This window comes from Sorex fumeus, unplaced genomic scaffold (genome assembly GCF_029834395.1).
Source record: "Sorex fumeus unplaced genomic scaffold, SorFum_2.1 ptg000054l, whole genome shotgun sequence".
NCBI classification, from domain to species: domain Eukaryota; kingdom Metazoa; phylum Chordata; class Mammalia; order Eulipotyphla; family Soricidae; genus Sorex; species Sorex fumeus.
In genome coordinates, this window is record NW_026606111.1 from 34,196,577 (window position 1) to 34,213,673 (window position 17,097).

At 43.4% G+C, this 17,097-nt stretch overlaps 1 protein-coding gene across 1 annotated transcript in view; it reads left to right on the forward strand.

Annotated features, from left to right (window-relative positions):
* The first annotated feature begins 4,365 nt into the window (after positions 1-4,365).
* The window catches only part of NT5DC1 (5'-nucleotidase domain containing 1), a 138,485-nt gene continuing 125,753 nt past the window's right edge, over positions 4,366-17,097 (forward strand). Inside the window, exons 1-4 of the mRNA XM_056125196.1 lie at positions 4,366-4,502; positions 10,031-10,122; positions 11,973-12,044; positions 16,151-16,257. Of these exons, the coding sequence (XP_055981171.1) occupies positions 4,410-4,502; positions 10,031-10,122; positions 11,973-12,044; positions 16,151-16,257 (364 nt within the window). The 5' untranslated portion in view covers positions 4,366-4,409. The remainder of the gene's footprint in view (positions 4,503-10,030; positions 10,123-11,972; positions 12,045-16,150; positions 16,258-17,097) is intronic.

Sequence of the window (17,097 nt, forward strand, 5' to 3'; positions counted from 1 at the left end):
AAAAAAATCACGGCCAGAACAATAGTACAGCTGGTTGGGCATCTGCATTGCACTCAGCCAGCCTGGATTTGATCCCTGGCACCCCAAATGGTCCATGAGTCCACCAGGAGTGATTCCTGAGCAGAGAGCCAGGAGTAAGCAATGAACGATCTCAATGAATGTGCTCAAAGAGTGAGTACCACTGAGTGTATCCCAGAACAGACAAACAAAAAAAGTACAAAAAAGAAGAAGAAAAAAAAATCACTACATAGGGAAACTCAAAATAATCATAAACTTAACAGCTTGGTATTAATCTCAGTCACAAGTATATAGAAGTACTGAAATTTAAAAATGAGCCAAATTTCATGTTACCTTGGGATATAATGATGATAAATATTATGTCTAACACTACATTGATTAGAGTTAAATTTTATTCATGACTATTAGTTTGCTTATATTGCTTTAGCAGAGTTAACACAGACTGAAAGTTCATATAACAGAAAAATTATTTCCTGACAATTCTGGAGGGTGGGAGTCCAAGTGCAAAGTGACAGTGAATTTGATTTCTGTGAAGCTTCTCTTCTTTGCTTGCAGATGGCATGTTCTCCCAATGTCCTCACATTGCCTTTCCTCTATGCACAAGCATCTCTAAGATCTTCTGAATGACAACTGTCATGTGGGTTAAGGATCCCACTCTTGTAACCTCATTTAACCATATTTTCTTCCTGAAATGCCTTATCCAAATAAATGCCTTATCCAAATAAAGTCGCATAGGACACTTGGAGGTTCAACAAATAAATTGGAGAGGGAAATAACTCAGTACAGAACACTGACATGTTTAATGTATTGCCCAAAGAAGTAGAAATCAGATGGTATCTGAGTAGTACATTAAACTTCTAGTTGATGCTAGAAGAACAATGGCATTTTTTCAGTACATATGGTTAAAAAATAACAACAACAACAAAACAAAAATTATGGCAGGGAATTAGCATATTTATTTTATTTTATTTATGTAGGTCCACGGTCCACGGTCCTCCCATTGTTCATCGATTTGCTTGAGGGGACCCAGTAACGTCTCCATTGTGAGACTTGTTAATGTGTTTGGCATATCGAATACGTCACGGGTAGCTTGCCAGGCTCTGCCATGCGGGCGAGATACTCTCGGTAGCTTGCCGGGCTCTCCAAGAGGGGCTATTTATTCAGCCACTGATTAGCTGATTGAATTGGGCATGAACTCCACTTTACTTTTTCATAGTTTTATTTATTTATTTATTTATTTATTTATTTTTCTTCTTATATTTATTTGGGGCCCCTTGGAGGGGAGCCGGTTGAGCTTTCCTCCCCGCCCTGACTAGGGACCCGGCAGCCGAAGACCTCCAGGAGCAGCCACCACCATGCCGAGACCACTCTCCGCACACCTGAAGGTACCAGCAGAGGAACAAAGGCAAGCGGGTCCCGGGGCTAAGATCTCCAAGCCTACTCAGATCGGGGCTGAGCATCCTCCACCCAGATCCTCCGAATTCCAGTAGGCAGGGGTCACACCCACCAACTGGCCCCCTGGCGCCGTGTAATCCCATCAACGGCCAAGACTCAGAGACTATAAAAACCAGTTCCCGGAACATTTTATTATGACATCTTATTATCTCATTTCTACTTTGGACAAACTGGCAGGCTACCGAATGTAACCTGCCCACACGGCAGAGTCTGGCAAACTCCCTGTGGCGTACCCAATATGCCAAATGCCAGTAACAATGATGGGTCTCATTCTCCTAAAGAGCCTTGAATATAGCATTTTCTTAAAAATCTCAGGGCTAGGATGAAGGAGATGTTACTGGGGCCTGCTGGAGGCAATCGACGAATAACAGAATGGTCGTGATTCGTGATATTTATTTATTGAGTCACTATGGGAGAAGTTACTAAGCTTTCAGGTTTAAGTCTCAGTCATACAATGATCAAACACCTCTCCCTTCACCAGAACTCATTTTTCCCCACCAAGAACCCCAATATACCCCCCACCCCTCCGAATGCCTTCGAGGCAGATAATTTCCACTTAACTCTTCTCTACATTGATCACATTCATCACTTCGACAAAAGAGCATCTTTATTTTAAAATAAACTTTAATGAATGTGTTTAAGGTCGAGCACGTAGAGAATGGAGGAAGAGTAAAGAACCATTCCTAGTTCTTAGAAGAGCAAAAGTGAGGGCTTGAGGCTACGTCCTAGAACAGTGAGCAGTCAGTAAAGAAGTATGATCTTCCAAGATAATGAAATTGGATGATTTCTAAATCCTTCCATAAAGTGTAATTGTTATAGGCTTTCTAGAAAAGGGGCACTTTGCGTGGACAGGAAGACTAAAAGAAATAGTTGCTATTCAACAATAGATGTAACTACTGTTGAGTGTATATCAGGAGAAATGACTAGAATTTCCTAGTCATTCCAACTCCACTGCTAGTGCTCAGGACCAGTTATAGATTAAGGTTTTGTTTTTCTCTTTAAGAAATGCCCCAGGTACCCATAATCACAACCACCAAGGCCCTGTCCACGGTTCAGCAACATTCAAAATATCTTAGAAGGGAAAGCTTACCAGAAATTAAATAAATAAAATTTGAAAAAATCCTTTTATACTCCTCCCTGGAGCTAGGAATGGGTTTGATCTTTCTTTTACATTACTTGGAAGTCCCTAAAGTGCCTAGCCTCAAAATGAAACAAAATTTCCTTTATGAAGACTTATGGCTTGCAATGTGCCTGCAGTCTATCTGGAAGTTTGACCTGGCAGGCATTCTACACAGTGGGCAAAGAAGAATGATCAGTTCAATGCCATGCTCTGCCAGAAGCTCATGAAAGGAAAGCAGGTACAAGGTATAAAAATTTGTCCTATTTTCTTGATTCACAGACATTAAAGATAGGGTTGCAGGGACCAGAGAGATAGTATAGTGGGCAGGACACTTGCCTTACATTAGGCCTACCCAGTTTTGATCCAAGGCATCCCACGTAATCCTCTGAGCTCTCCAGAAGTGATTCCTGAGTACAGAGGAAGGAGAAAACTCTGAGCACTGCCACTCATGGTCCACAAACCATATATATATACTTTTTATATATTTAAACAATGGTGTGTATGTACATACATACAACTGTATATAAAAATATGTTGTACAGTATTATATAGTCTTGGCCTCTTAACAATGAATGCTTAGTCTTCTTGAGAGTTCTTCCTGTTCTTAGTACGCACAGTTTGGGGAGCCTTTTGGAGTTATTATGGAGAAATAACTTCATTTATTAAATAAATTTATTTATTAAAATAAATCCAATAGGTATAATAAGTATCCAGTCAAATTCAGGTATTTATTGCACTAAATTATTCCCAATTGGTATGTTAGCCTCCTAAGGGTTAGTGTGTTAGTATTTTTAAGAGTTAAGTATAATTCTCAATTAATTATATTTTCATTATGTCACTATTAATTTTTTCCTATTGAACAAAGTGTTCCTTTAAACTTAGAAAAGAAGAAAAAATAATGGATATACGCATACATATATTCTCTTTTTAGTGAGATTTGTATTTCTTTTATATAATGTTAAAGATCTCAAAGTCCTATTCACTCATATACAGATGGCCTCAGAGAATTAAATATTCGCAGCATGAATTATGTATAACGAGTTCACATTTCTCATGTACATCTAAAACCATACTACTTATATCAGCACTTGAGACTTGAGAAAACTCAAGACATTTTCTTCCTCTACAGACCTTAAAAGCTTCTAATTCCGTAAGTTCTTCCTACTGTATGAAGTTCGTGGTGCCTTTCTGCAGTAAAATTGCTTACAATACAAAAATAAAAGTAGCAAAAGATTTAATATTATTTAAAGCCATTTGGCCCTACGGTTCGGCACTATGGCTAGGAAAATGTGTTTCATTTAAACACACTTCAGGGAATGAAAGTTTGGCGGATCTCTAAATTTACCACTTAGGGATCAAGAAAAAAAAATCTAACAATTTTAATCCAAACGCTGGTTAGAGACCACGTGGGCAAATATACATCTCACTAGACCAGGAGGAGGGATCCTCGTGGCTAAAATCCCCCCAAATCTTACAAAATTTCTCACGCAGGAGTAAGAAAGAGTAGGGTCCCACGGGAAAATCTGGTTTCTGGTGGCCCCTTGAAAACGAAGGGGTGGCCCGGTAGATTTCGCAGAAGGGCCAACGCGAGGGTGCCCGCAACCCCGGAGGCTCCGCTGCAGTTCCCGGGAGCCGGAGCCCGGCGCGGCGGGGCGGCGCGGCCAGGGGGCGGCGCTCGCGGGCGCGGGGCCTCGGGGGCGGCCTCAGCCCCGCCCCGCCCCGCCCCGCCCCGTCCCGCCCGTCTGGTCCGGTCCGTTCCCTCCCGCCGCCGCGTCCCGGCCGCGCTGCCCGCACACCCTCCGGCGCCGCTGCAGCCATGGCTCAGCCCTTCTCCCTGGCCGCCTGCGATGTGGTGGGCTTCGACCTGGACCACACGCTGTGTCGCTACAACCTGCCCGAGAGCGCCCCGGTGAGTGGCGCGCGGCGTGCCGCCTCGGCGCATGGCGGCGGGGCTCCCTGGGCTTCCTGCGGCCGCGCCCCGCCTGCGCGCACGGCTCGCGGAAGTGTGCAGCCCCCCACCCCCACCCCGCTCCCCACCCGGGCCTCGGGGAACCGGCCCAGTGAGGCCAGACAAGTTTGAGAGCAAAACAAAACAAAAACAAAAACAAAAACTCAGCAAAGCGGGGGCGAAGGAGGGATGAACCGTGCAAGATCGAGGTGGGGTTTCACCGTATCTAGGGCATAGAGGCAGGACCGGGTTGGGGGGAGGGGGGAACCGGGGGCGACCGTGTCCTTCTGCAGATCGTGGCCTTGGAACTTCGCTGGAAGTCGTTCCGAACCTCAGCCGCGCGCCTCTCGGCCCTCTCTGCTGGGATGTGCGTTGTGGGTGTTTTTTCCTTCGCTGCAGTTTTCCTTTAGCGCGTGCGTGCGAACACCCACCCGGGCGCGTTTTAACAATGCGGTCCCGGGGAGAAATTGGGTGGTGTTTCCGCAAGGAGCCGAAACGTTTAAAAAGATCCAGGGTTAGCCTTTTACTAAGTGGAGCTGGAGTGTATGCCTGCGGCGCACCTACTCAATGCCGATTGCACCTGGAATCAGCCCTGGATTGACAGCCGCGGCCCGCGAAGTTTGTGTCCTTGCCGCGCCAAATTTGAAAAGTGGGAGGCACGGAACAGTGATTCCACACCGGCCTTCCCTGCGCCCTCCCCCCCCCACCCCCCAGCAAGTCAGCTGTACTTTTCTCACCCGTGCCCTTGGTTTCACAGCCAGCCATAGGAATTTTAGTCTTTTAGTCAAAGGATTATAAGCAGAAAAAACTGCCTTGGAAACAGTGGCCAAAGCGAGGGGTCCACAGCCAAACTCTCAATGTCCCTCCTTGGCTGTCCATCTCTGTGGCTTTGGACACATCCCTCGCCTGTGCCTAGTCTCAAAACAGACCCTGGATTCTCTATGCATGAAAGAGTGTGTGTGTGTGTGTGTGTGTGTGTGTGTGTGTGTGTAGGGGGGAGGGTACTATTCCTGTGTCCCTGCTATTTAACCCTTTTGCTGTACTTGCTTCCTTGTCATTCAGAGTTCAGAAGACTTTTCTTCTTAATACTTTGGTCACCAGGGCCACACACCACAAGGCAAGTAAGTGCTCTACTTACTGCCCATCTACATCCCTGGTCCTCAAAGCCAGTTTTGTGTTTGTTTATGCCTCAGTTCAGAGCATGAGTATCCAGATGACCAGGATCCTTTACTGCAGCCTCAAATATATGTGATGTCTTAGAGTTTGAAAACAGTAAGCAAGTGCGGTTTGGATCCTCTTTGGTTCAGAAATCTTTTCCCAAGCACCAGAAGTGTGCTGAGCCCCTAAGAGAGTTGTGGATACTGAAATAATACTCAGATCTTCCAGTGACCTTGTAATGCATGCCCCAAGGTGCTGGAAAGTTAGTCCAGTGCCCTGAGGAGAGTGCAGGTGCTTAGCTATTCTCTGTCACAATAACTCCTCATCTTTCAGTTCTCTTCTTCCCAAGAATTTCCTTGGAAAGCTGTTCCCCGTGCCCTGAATTTTTTGTTTCTGCCCTTTACCCACTTCCAGTGTGCCTTAAAACCCTTAATTTTTTTTTATAGCATGGTATAAGAATGGTATTAGAATGGTATTAGAATTTTCTTTTATTGGAGAATTTCCTTCAGCCAAAAGCTATGATTGTTTAACATCTTATCTCCAACACTTGATGGTCCGGTCTGTGTGCTGAGCTGAATCCCTCAGTATGTGCCGGCTTCGGTAAATAATTGTGGTATGCCTAAATCAATAATAGGTGTTTTGATAACTGAATGCGGCACTCAGGGCCACCAGTCTAATAAGCATTTTCTTGTATAAATTGCTTTGATCGATCCAGCAACCTTAGGAGGTATGTGCTATTCTCACAATTGCAGTGCAGCAATATTGACACTCAGGTACAAAAATGATTGTTTGCCCAAGGTCACTGTATACGCAGTGCTATGTAGGTGGGTTTCACACCCCTTTCCCACATCTCCTCTACTATGCCCAGGGAGAGGCTGGGAGTGCAGGACACTTGAGCTAAGTTCCAGAGTAGGAATTCCATCTGGCAGCTGAGGAGACCGAGAGACCCGTTGGATGTACAAGAGCTGTAACCAAGGCTGGGACCTTGAGATGAGCAATAGCACAGGGCACTGCTGGGTGTTCAGCAGATGAAGAGCTGCAGGAGAAGCACTGGTGCCTGCATAGTGACTCCGAGTGTGTCTTCTATACTCAATGCACAAAACTGATACCTGAGTATACTTAATAGGTATGTTCAGTTTTGTGCACACATGAGTAAGGGTTCTCCGCTTCTGTGGGTTCAGGAAGGACATCTTCCAAGCAATGACCACGGCCCTCTTCTAGGGCTGCAGACGCAAAACTGGGCTTGCAGAAATCTCTGACACCAGGCAGTTAACTTCCCAATGCAAGTAGGCTGTGGCGCCTTGGCTGCTGGGAGAATGTGATTCTTCTGAAGTTCCTGGCATGCTCAGGTCCCACCAGAGCTTGCCCAAGGCAGACTGAGGCTCAGTCTTGCTGGATGGACACTGGTAAGAAACACCTGTGGGACATTTCTCTCAGTTTTTATAAGTCAGTTCATTTCCCAACACAAGAGGATTGTAGGGTTGCCCAGTTTTAGCAAGGAAAACTACAGAGCACCTAGTTATATTTAAACTTCAAATAACAAAAGTAGTTTTGATGTGTTATGTCCCAAACAGGGCTTGGGATTTACTTACACCCAAAAGGGTTGTTCTTTATCTGGAAGTAGAGTTTAGCTAGATATTATTTCTATTTTTTTCTGAAGTGGGAGGCAAACCTAATTTCTGCTTTCCCTGTGGACTACAGAGCACTTATTTGCAAACACTTTGGGGTGCATTTTGATCAGCTGTGTTAGACTGAGGAAGTCACTGGCAGCAAAGGCTGAGAGAAGAAGGAGGCTGAGCACGGAGGCCCTGTACTGAGACAACTTCTGAGGTGATTCAACATGATCTCAGGAAAAGCACTGGGAACTGAGGCCTTAGGACTAGAGCAGGAGTTTCAGAAGCATCGGCTTCCCTGCTCAGTCTCTGTGCCCTGTCGTCTTTGCTGTTTGCTCAATGACCCCATCCTCTCCTGTTATAGAAACCTCTCCTGTAGGTAAGGAACACTGCAGTGCTGGCTGTCTCTCTTGGCAGGCTCCTTTCTTTTCTGGAAGGGAAATTACCTCAGTGAAATCACTTTGCCAAGCGGGGCATGATCCTCACAGTTCTGGACTGTGTGAACTCTGCCTGGCCCAGAGGTAGTTTCATGGGATATAATAACCATTGATGTTTGAAACTGGGCTGGAGTGATAGCACAGCGGTAGGGCGTTTGCCTTGTACGCAGCCAACATGGCCGACCCGAGTTCGATTCCTCTGCCCCTCTCAGAGAGCCCGGCAAGCTACTGAGAGTATCTCGCCCGCACGGCAGAACCTGGCAAGCTACCCGTGATGTATTCGATATGCCAAACACAGTAACAACAAAGTCTCCAATGGAGACGTTACTGGGCCCGCTCGAGCAAATCGATGAACAACAGGAGGACAGTGACAGTGACAGTTTGAAACTGATCATTCAGGATTTCTTTATACCTCAAAAATGCTTTTCCTTTTTTGAAGTCACACAGTTGATGATGATAGCAAGTGGTGCTTAAATTGACTTTACTTCTACGCCAGGCTTGGCTCTAAATTCTTTTTTTTTTTTTTTTTGCTTTTTGGGTCACACCCGGCGATGCACATGGCTTACTCCTGGCTCTGCACTCAGGAATTACCCCTGAGGTTGCTTAGGGGACCATATGGGATGCTGGGAATCGAACCCGGGTTGGCTGCGTGCAAGGCAAACGCCCTACCTGCTGCGCTATTGCTCCAGCTCCTCAGCTCTAAATTCTTTAGATCTGTTTTTCCCAGTCTACTGGTTCCTTTGAGGCAAGACAATGTTGTGTATTTTTTATTGTCCATAGTTCCTGGTATCTGAATGACTTTATACATTTTTAATTCAATTTTGTTTTTTTTAAATGATGAAATATAGGTCAGTGGTTTTCAGTCAATACTGTGCTTTGTAGTTGCCTGATCTAAGCCCCATCCTGTCTTCTAGGCTTGAAATTTCCAGATGGTTCTGAAGCACCACCAGGTTTTAAAAATTGTTGATAATGTATAGTGTTATGTAATGTATATCCATAATTAATGACCTCACATCACATTGCAAGAAAGTATGTGAATAATGGTTTTATTTAGCTTTATGACTGGGAGCATCACTGAGTGACAAGGCCACTTTGCTTTCTTGCACAGTCACCTCCAGACACTCACACCCAAACCCACAATGACAGCCTTGTGCAGGCCGCTGGGTTTTTAGATCTAGGTTGCCTCTCCCTTCTCTTCACCCACTTCACTGCTGCACCTTTCAGTTTCCATGTAAACCTCACAGAAGACCTTGGGGATCTCCTCCGATGCATTTGCTATGTCTCTGCCTGTCATGGGTTAACATCTGTAAAGGGTTCGGTTGCGCATGGAATTCTCTTGGATATGCTCAGACCATTGTTCTGCTTCAAGGTTAAGTGCTACTGAGACCAGCCTCACAACACTCCCCTGCAGAACAATGGGTAGGAGCAATAATGGCCTTCATCTTTTGATTAACGGCATGTTTAGTATGTAGCTTTGTTTCAGGACTGGACTACAGTGCCTGAAGGAGTAGCTCAATGACTTAGAAGTCCTGCCATGCAAGCTTTGGGCCACAGCTTCAGTCCCTGGTACCACCCGCTGCACCAGGAGGGAGTGCAGCGGCCTGGCTGTGTAGTTTGGTCGTCCTGCTCTCCGACAACCAAGAGAAGTCCCTTGCTGCTTTGCAGCTCAGTGTGTGTGTGTGTGTGTGTGTGTGTGTGTGCATGTACAAGCTTGCCAACAAGGGTGTGACCTGAGACAAGCAGTGCTACTAAAGAAAAGATGTTCCCTAGCAGGACCAGGAAGTGTGGCTCCCGGTGAGCATGTGAATAAATAGCAAATACCACAACTGAAAAGGAGCGGTCCTTAAGGAAGCCCTGGCTGAGCACTGCAGCCCACATGGGGCACCACTGCCACGCATGTGTGTGACCCCAGATCTCTGCAATAGCTGCAGCAAGATGAGCAAAGGGCCAGGATCTGGGGATTAAAAAAATACTACTAATAAAAATGAAACAAATAAACAAAACTACCAAACAGCTGTGTCGGCTCTTCACAAAATAGATCTCTCCTTAAAGCATCAGGATTCTCTGGTCATTGAGGTATCAGATCAGTCATTTATCAGCAGATTCTTTATATTCTTTGTTCTTGGTTTTTCTTATGGCAGTAAAATAGGATATTTCTGTGTCTGGAACTATGGAAGCGCCATGATTTCTCCTTTAGATGAACTACCTGGTCCCCATGTTGATTTCCTTTTAAGGTTCTCTTGATGACTAACTTTTTTTTTCTTCTTCCCTTTATTTGCAGCTCATTTATAATAGCTTTGCTCAGTTCTTAGTCAAGGAGAAAGGATATGACAAGGAACTGCTCACTGTCACTCCAGAGGATTGGGATTTCTGGTAGGTTTAACTTCTTTCTGATTCTTAATTGTTGTTGATAATATATTAATACTTCCTCTTCTATAGAGGCAGCACAGAAATGTGAAGTTGAACGAAAGGACAAAATGCTTTTTTTTTTTTTAATGAATTAAAGTTCTGTATGGTTTAAGCTTTGACTTACTTGATTAAATTCTGAAATAAATCGAAGACATTTGCAACCAGTATGAATATTGTTGGGCTGTAGTGATAGCACAGTAGGTAGGGCGTTTGCCTTATACACAGCCAACATGGCTGGCCCGAGTTCGATCCCTCCACCCCTCTCGGAGAGCCTGGCAAGCTACCGAGAGTATCTCGCCCACATGGCAAAGCCTGGCAAGCTTCCCATGGCATATCCGATATGCCAAACACAGTAACAAGTCTCAAAATGGAAACGTTGCTGGGCCCGCTCGAGAAAATCGATGAACAACGGGAGGACAGTGACAGTGACAGTGATGAATATTGTTAGTGTGGTTTAAGTTTGTGCTTATTAAGAGTTACAAAGGTCATTAAGAACTGTTTCTAATGTTAACATCTTTTTTTTTTAAGTTTGCTTTATTGCCTTTTAAACAAAGAGCTGGAAGAGAAGAGGGGGGATGTGTTTAGATGTAGATGAACTCTTGGTTTCCTTCATTTGGATAGGCCGTTCTCCACCTGAGCTGCTTAGGGCTACTCTTCCTGAGTTAAGATTCTCAAGTGCCCAAGGCATCCTTTCTCTTTCTCCTCATACACACCAAAAACATAAAAACCCCAAAAACAAACACCAAAAACAAATAAAAATTCATTTAGTCACTTCTCTGGGGGGTTGGGAGGGTACACCTGATGATATTCAGGTGTTACTCCTGGCTCTGCACTTAGGAATTACTCCTGATAATTTTAGGGCACCAAATGGGTTGCCAGAAATCGAACCTGCGTCTACTGCATGTAAGGCAAGCGATCTACCCACTATACTGTTTCTCTGGTTCTTTAGTGAGCCACTTGAAAGTGTTCAGTTGACAATATTGATCCTAAAACATGTGAAAAGTATACGTAAATCTAGAGCAGTGATTTTTTTCCTCTCATAGATTTCTCCGTTTGGTTCATCCTTTTTGATTTAGTCATTTTGTAAAAAGAAGGAGCAGAAACATTTAAGCTATGAAAGTTCTCACTGGAATTTTTACTGTGGACCAAAGACTATAATGCTTCTAAAGTGCCCTCCAGTTTTTTGCTTAATTTTTTTGGTATTTGGTGACTGTTACATCGCCTTGCTTTTTTATTCATGATATTGAATCTATACCCACTTTTCTCCCCAAATCCCACAACTCTTACTACAAAGAGCCTAAACCTCGGTATTTGACTTTCTTTTAGTGATTTTTCAATAAATATGCCATACCCACAAGGCAATTTCTTATTCTCTCATCAAAATCAAGACACAGTCTAAAGAATGTAGGAGAAACAATGGTTAAGAACTTAGCTTGTAGAATATAAATACGTGTGTGTGTGTGTGTGTGTGTGTGTGTGTGTGTGTGTTTTATTTGATGGCAAGCGTTTGCTTATTTTAACAGAGACTTGTAGTGATTTTCATTTTCTTGTTCTCGGTGAGTTTGAAATTTCTTTTTTTAAACACTGGAGGATTTTACAAACCTAACAGGCTGTTCATTTGCCCACATAACAGTTTTCCTAATATTTTTGCTCTGTGAATATTTAATTTTAGAATTCCTAGATATTCTTATTCATTTGATCAGCATATGAATGGGGGGGTCTATTGTTAGCATTGTGACTTTTTCAAAATACGCATTATTTTCTGTTGCTTAGCTGCCTATGTGAACTGATCGGTATACAAACTTCTTTTCCAGTTGCAAGGGCTTGGCTTTGGACCTGGAAGATGGGAGCTTCATTAAACTTGCAGAAAATGGTACCGTGCTCAGGTAATAACACTTAGACATAAAGTTAAAACTTAGGCTTATACATATTTTAAATATTTTATTAGAGAACCACATTTATAAAGTTATTCATGGTTGGGTTTTAGGCATATAATGTTGTAACATCATCTCCCTTATCAGCTTGCCACCTTCATATTCACATTTTAAAATTTGGTTATTGTAGCATTCACTATTAGTAGTACACTTCCAGTGTCCTAAAAGTGTTTTCTTTGTACTTCTCATTTACCTCTCTCCCTGTGTCACAATAACCAATCTCTTGCCTGTCTCTAGTTTCTTGCCAAAGTGTCATAGTTAAAATCAGACAGCAGACAGTTACTTCAGATCGACTGTGTTTATTATGGATTTAATGCTCTTCCATGTGTTTTTATGACTAGCTACTTCTTTCCCCCCTGCCCCCTCCACTGAATAACATTCCATTGTTTGGGTGGACTAAAGTTTGTCTGTTAATCTACCAAAGATATTTTTGTTTTCTTCCAAGGTTATCCCTTATATATATTCTCTCTTTTGATAATTATTCTCCTTTTGCATGGGACAAACTCACTCTCCAGATCTCTTAAGGTGCCGCCAACTAGAACAGGATTGACCCTACTACTGATAATTACTCATTTGTATGTTTTTGGTAGGGAGCATAAAAAGTGCTGCTCAGGGATGTGGGGGCTACTGCTGGTGATACTTAGCTAACTGGGCCTGTGGTTCAGTGTTAAACCCAAGTACATGGTGTGGCTCAGGCACTGAGGTGCTGTGGACCAGTAGAGCCACGTGATGTGAATGATGCTTGGAGGCCTCTGCTGCCACGCCAATTTATGCTTAAGAAGCCTTGTGGTGCTGGGGATGGAATGCAGGTCATTTGTATCACAGTACTATCTCCTTGGCCCCTTTACTTACATGTTCTTTTTCCTCCTGAGAAACACAAGTAGATGTATGTCTTTATGTATAAATGCAGAATGCAGGTTTTTTTTTTCAATTTTTATACATTTTATTTTCATAAAGTAGTTCACAATGGGCTGGAACGATAGCACAGTGTGTAGGGCGTTTGCCTTGCATGCAGCCAACTTGGCCGACCCGAGTTGGATTCCTCCGTCCACCGAGAATATCTCCTCTGCACGCAATGCCTGGCAAGCTCCCCATGATATATTCAATATGCCAAACACAGTAACAACAAAGTCTCCAATGGAGACGTTACTGGGCCCGCTCGAGCAAATCGATGAACAACGGGAGGACAGTGACAGTGACAGTTCACAATGGTTCATTACAGATAATATTCAAACACCCATCCCACCAGCGAGCATCTTCCCACCAGAATAAGAGGGAAGTGTGTGAAGGTTGTTGTATTTCATTCTGGAGCCATTTAAGCCCATATATAAGAGAATGCAAGCAAGTATGTTAAACCCAAACAAATGTGTGCTACTTTAGGTACATCAGTGGGCCAGAGTATAAGAGGTGGTGCGACCACACTTGTGGCCATGCATTCTGGGAAATACTGCATTGCTCTCTTCTGGGAGTTTTATTTTATAATCTCTGGATCTTGGCCGTTGATTAGATTACATGGTGCCAGGGGCAGTTTGTGTGTGTGACTGCCAAGCTACTGGAAAACTGGGGAGCTGGGTGGAGGAGACCCAGTCCTGATCCGAGCAGGCTTGGAGATCTCAGCCACGGGTCCCGCATACCTGGGTTCCTCTGTTGGCTCCCTCATGGGTAAGGCTCGTCTGAGTGTGTGGAGAGTGGCTTTGAGCATGGCTGTGGCTGGGTTATGGAAGTTTTTGGCTGCCGGAGTTCTGCTTGGGTTGGGGAGGGAAACTCAACTGCTCCCCTCTGAGGTGCCCTGGTGAAGACAGCCTGGCACAGGGTCAGGAGGTTCTGCCTTCAGAATGCAGCTTTGATGATAACCTTTTAATATACTGTGACATTTTAATAATGGATTTAGTCATCTTCTGTCACGTGGAACATTCCACAGTATTGTTTTCTCTATTGTTATGTCTCTCAGGCCCCATTCCTATTGCTCTTCTCCACAGTCTGACCCCTCTTCCATCCAAGTTCTTTGCTAATTTGCATTATTTTTGGTATTTTTTATTATTTTCTGATGCCTGATTGTATCCACTGTGTGATTCCTTATTGATATTTCTCACTCGGGATTCTCCCATCTTTACATAGAGCATTTCAGCATGTTCATCTCTATATAAAAAGGAGCACAAGTGTGATTTGACTCTCACTTGCCCTCTTCTTTGATCTTTTCCTTTTTCATTCTGCTTTGCCACTGTGATATAACAAAAAAAAAGGAGGATGGTGAATTATAATTCCTTAATAAACTACATAATGTAAGTTGGTTGTCAGTGGGGTAAAATATATCTGTTTGAATTCATGTTCTTGTGTTTTTCAAGGACCTACACAGAAGGGGAATGACAGAATCATAGAATTTCCAGTTATATTTATTTCTTTTGCTCTTTGGGCTACACCTAGCAGTGCTTAGGGCTGACTCGCTGACTCCTGTCTTTGTGCTCAGAGATCACTCATTTATTTATTTTTGCTTTTTGGGTCACACCCAGCGATGTCAGGGATTATTCCTGGCTTTGCACTCAGGAATTGCTCCTATCGTGGCTCAGGGGACCACATGGATTGCTGGGAATTGCTCCTGTGGTGGCTCAGGGGACCATATGGGATGCTAGGAATTGAACCCGGGTCGACTGCGTGCAAGGCAAATTTCCTATCTGCTGTGCTATCGCTCCAACCTCCACAGGGATCACTCTTAGTCCGCTCGATGACTGTAAAAGTTGCTGGGGATGGTTGGCTATATGCAAGGCAAACACCCTCCCTGCTGTGTGATTGCTCCGGTCCCTTGGAATTCTAATTTTAAAGTTTTGAGCAATCTGCTTCTTTTCCCAATGACTTCATTGATTGACATTCCCACCCACAGGGTTCCCTTCTTTCTACAGCCTTTGCAACATTTGTTGTTTTCATCTTTTAGATAACAGCCATTTTCATAAGTATAAGGTGATGCTATTGTTTGAATTTGCATTTCCCTGGTAATAGGTGGTGCTGAGCTTGTTTTCATGTGCTTCTTGGCCATATATGTGCCTTCTTTGGAGAGGCATCAATTTCTTCTATTTTTGAATTTACTTTTTATTGTTAAATTTTGTGACTTCTCCATATGTTCTAGATATTAACCCCTTGTTGGGCAGATGGTATTCATGAATTTTCTCCTGTGAGTAAGATTTTTGGTTTTTTTTTTCTTTTTTTTTTTTACTGATAGTTTTATTTTACTGATAGTTTCTTTCACTGGCAGACTCTTTGAGTTGATGTAGCCCTGTTTTACTTTTTGCTTTTGTTTCCCTTGCCATAGGAGTGACTCTCCGACCATATCTCTATTACTGATGCCTGTGTTTTCTTGTATGTATTTTATGATTTGGGGTAATAGCAGCCTGTTAAGCCCAGAAAATAGCTTGTATTTTTTGTATTGCTATTCTGTGTTTTGCAACCTTTGTCTTGCTATTACTCATTGTGTATTTAACCATGTTGTCCTTAGGTGGGTACGTGGCTTCCCTGTCTTACGTCTCTTGCTGCCCCATTTCCTGGCTTCTAAATACCCCTCCACCCACAGGAATTTACCCCTCCTGTGGACCAGGAACATCTCTCTTTTCAACTCTACTGCTCTTTTTTCTCCCTCCTCTTTCTTTGGTAATGGCCAGATCACTTTTCCACCCAGTCCACATTATTTTATTCCAATTTTCCAGAGACCCTGGACCATAGGGCAGTCATCGTGGCATGTCTTGCTTCCATTGAGATATCTTCCAGGCCCTTTCTCGCCAGAAGAATAGCTGTGCCATTAGGATCATAGGTCCAAAGCAAGTACCACAATGTAGACCTTAGTGTGACCTGCTCCTAGTCAGTTATTCATAGTCAGTGAGCTGGAGGTAGAGCTAGAGCCACCTGAGGAACACCTCATAACATTCTAATTAAGGAATTCACCCATTGAAAACAAAAAAAATACAGAACATAAAACTTGGTTAGGTATAGCAGGACCACCAGTAGCACTGCCAGAGAAAGAGACATTCAGAGGAGTCACTGATGACTGAGTGTCCTTTCTCTTCAAACAGGGCAAGCAATGGCACAAAAATGATGACTGCAGAGTCCCTGGCAAAAGAATATGGCAAGAAGGAGTGGAAGCACTTCATGTCAGACACAGAGATGGCATGCCGCTCAGGTAAGTCTCGCACAGGGCAGTGGTGACTTCCTTAGTTTTGGTCCCTTTACCTGGAGCCTAAGGAAGATTCTTTTTCTCCTACAGGGCAGGGTGCACCAGGGAGCAGCTGCTATTTTCCCTTTCTATCTGATTTCTCCCGATACTTTGCTGTGTTTTATTGATTGTTTCGTTGATTGACTTTTTAACATGCATTTGCTCTTGAATCAAGAATATTAGATGTAAAACATTTCTTACTTCAAAAGTTTTCTTACTTACTAAAATCTTTGATTTTAGTATGTGAAGTCTTACATGCTCCTTTGTGGTTGTATGTGCTCATTCTTTAATTTTATTTCTCCGCCCCTTTTTTCTCCCAGGTTTCATGTCACGGTCCTCTTCTGTTTTTTAGAATTATCTGTCTTTTCTTGTTTTGGATTTTGGGCCACATCAAGCAGAGCTCAGGGCTTACCCCTGGTTCTGCAGTCAGAAATTACTCCTCCCAGTGTTCAGGGGACCATGTAGAATATCCAGTGTTGAACCTGGATTAGCTGCTTGCAAGGCAAGCACCTTACCTGCTGTACTATCGCTCTGACCTAGGATTGTCTTCCTTTCTGCCATTTCTAGAATCTTCTGTTTTGTCTCTTTAAATGCTCATACACATTTTTCCACTGTCTCTAATATGAAAAGATGTTTTTCAAAAATTATTTAAATATGGAGGGATGGGTGTTTGATCATTGTATAACTGAAACCCAAGCACAAAAATTTGTGAATCTGCAACTGTACCTAATGGTGTTTCACTAATAAAAATCTAAATAAAAAAAATAATACCTAAAAGTAAGAGAGAGTATCGGGAAAATTGTCTGC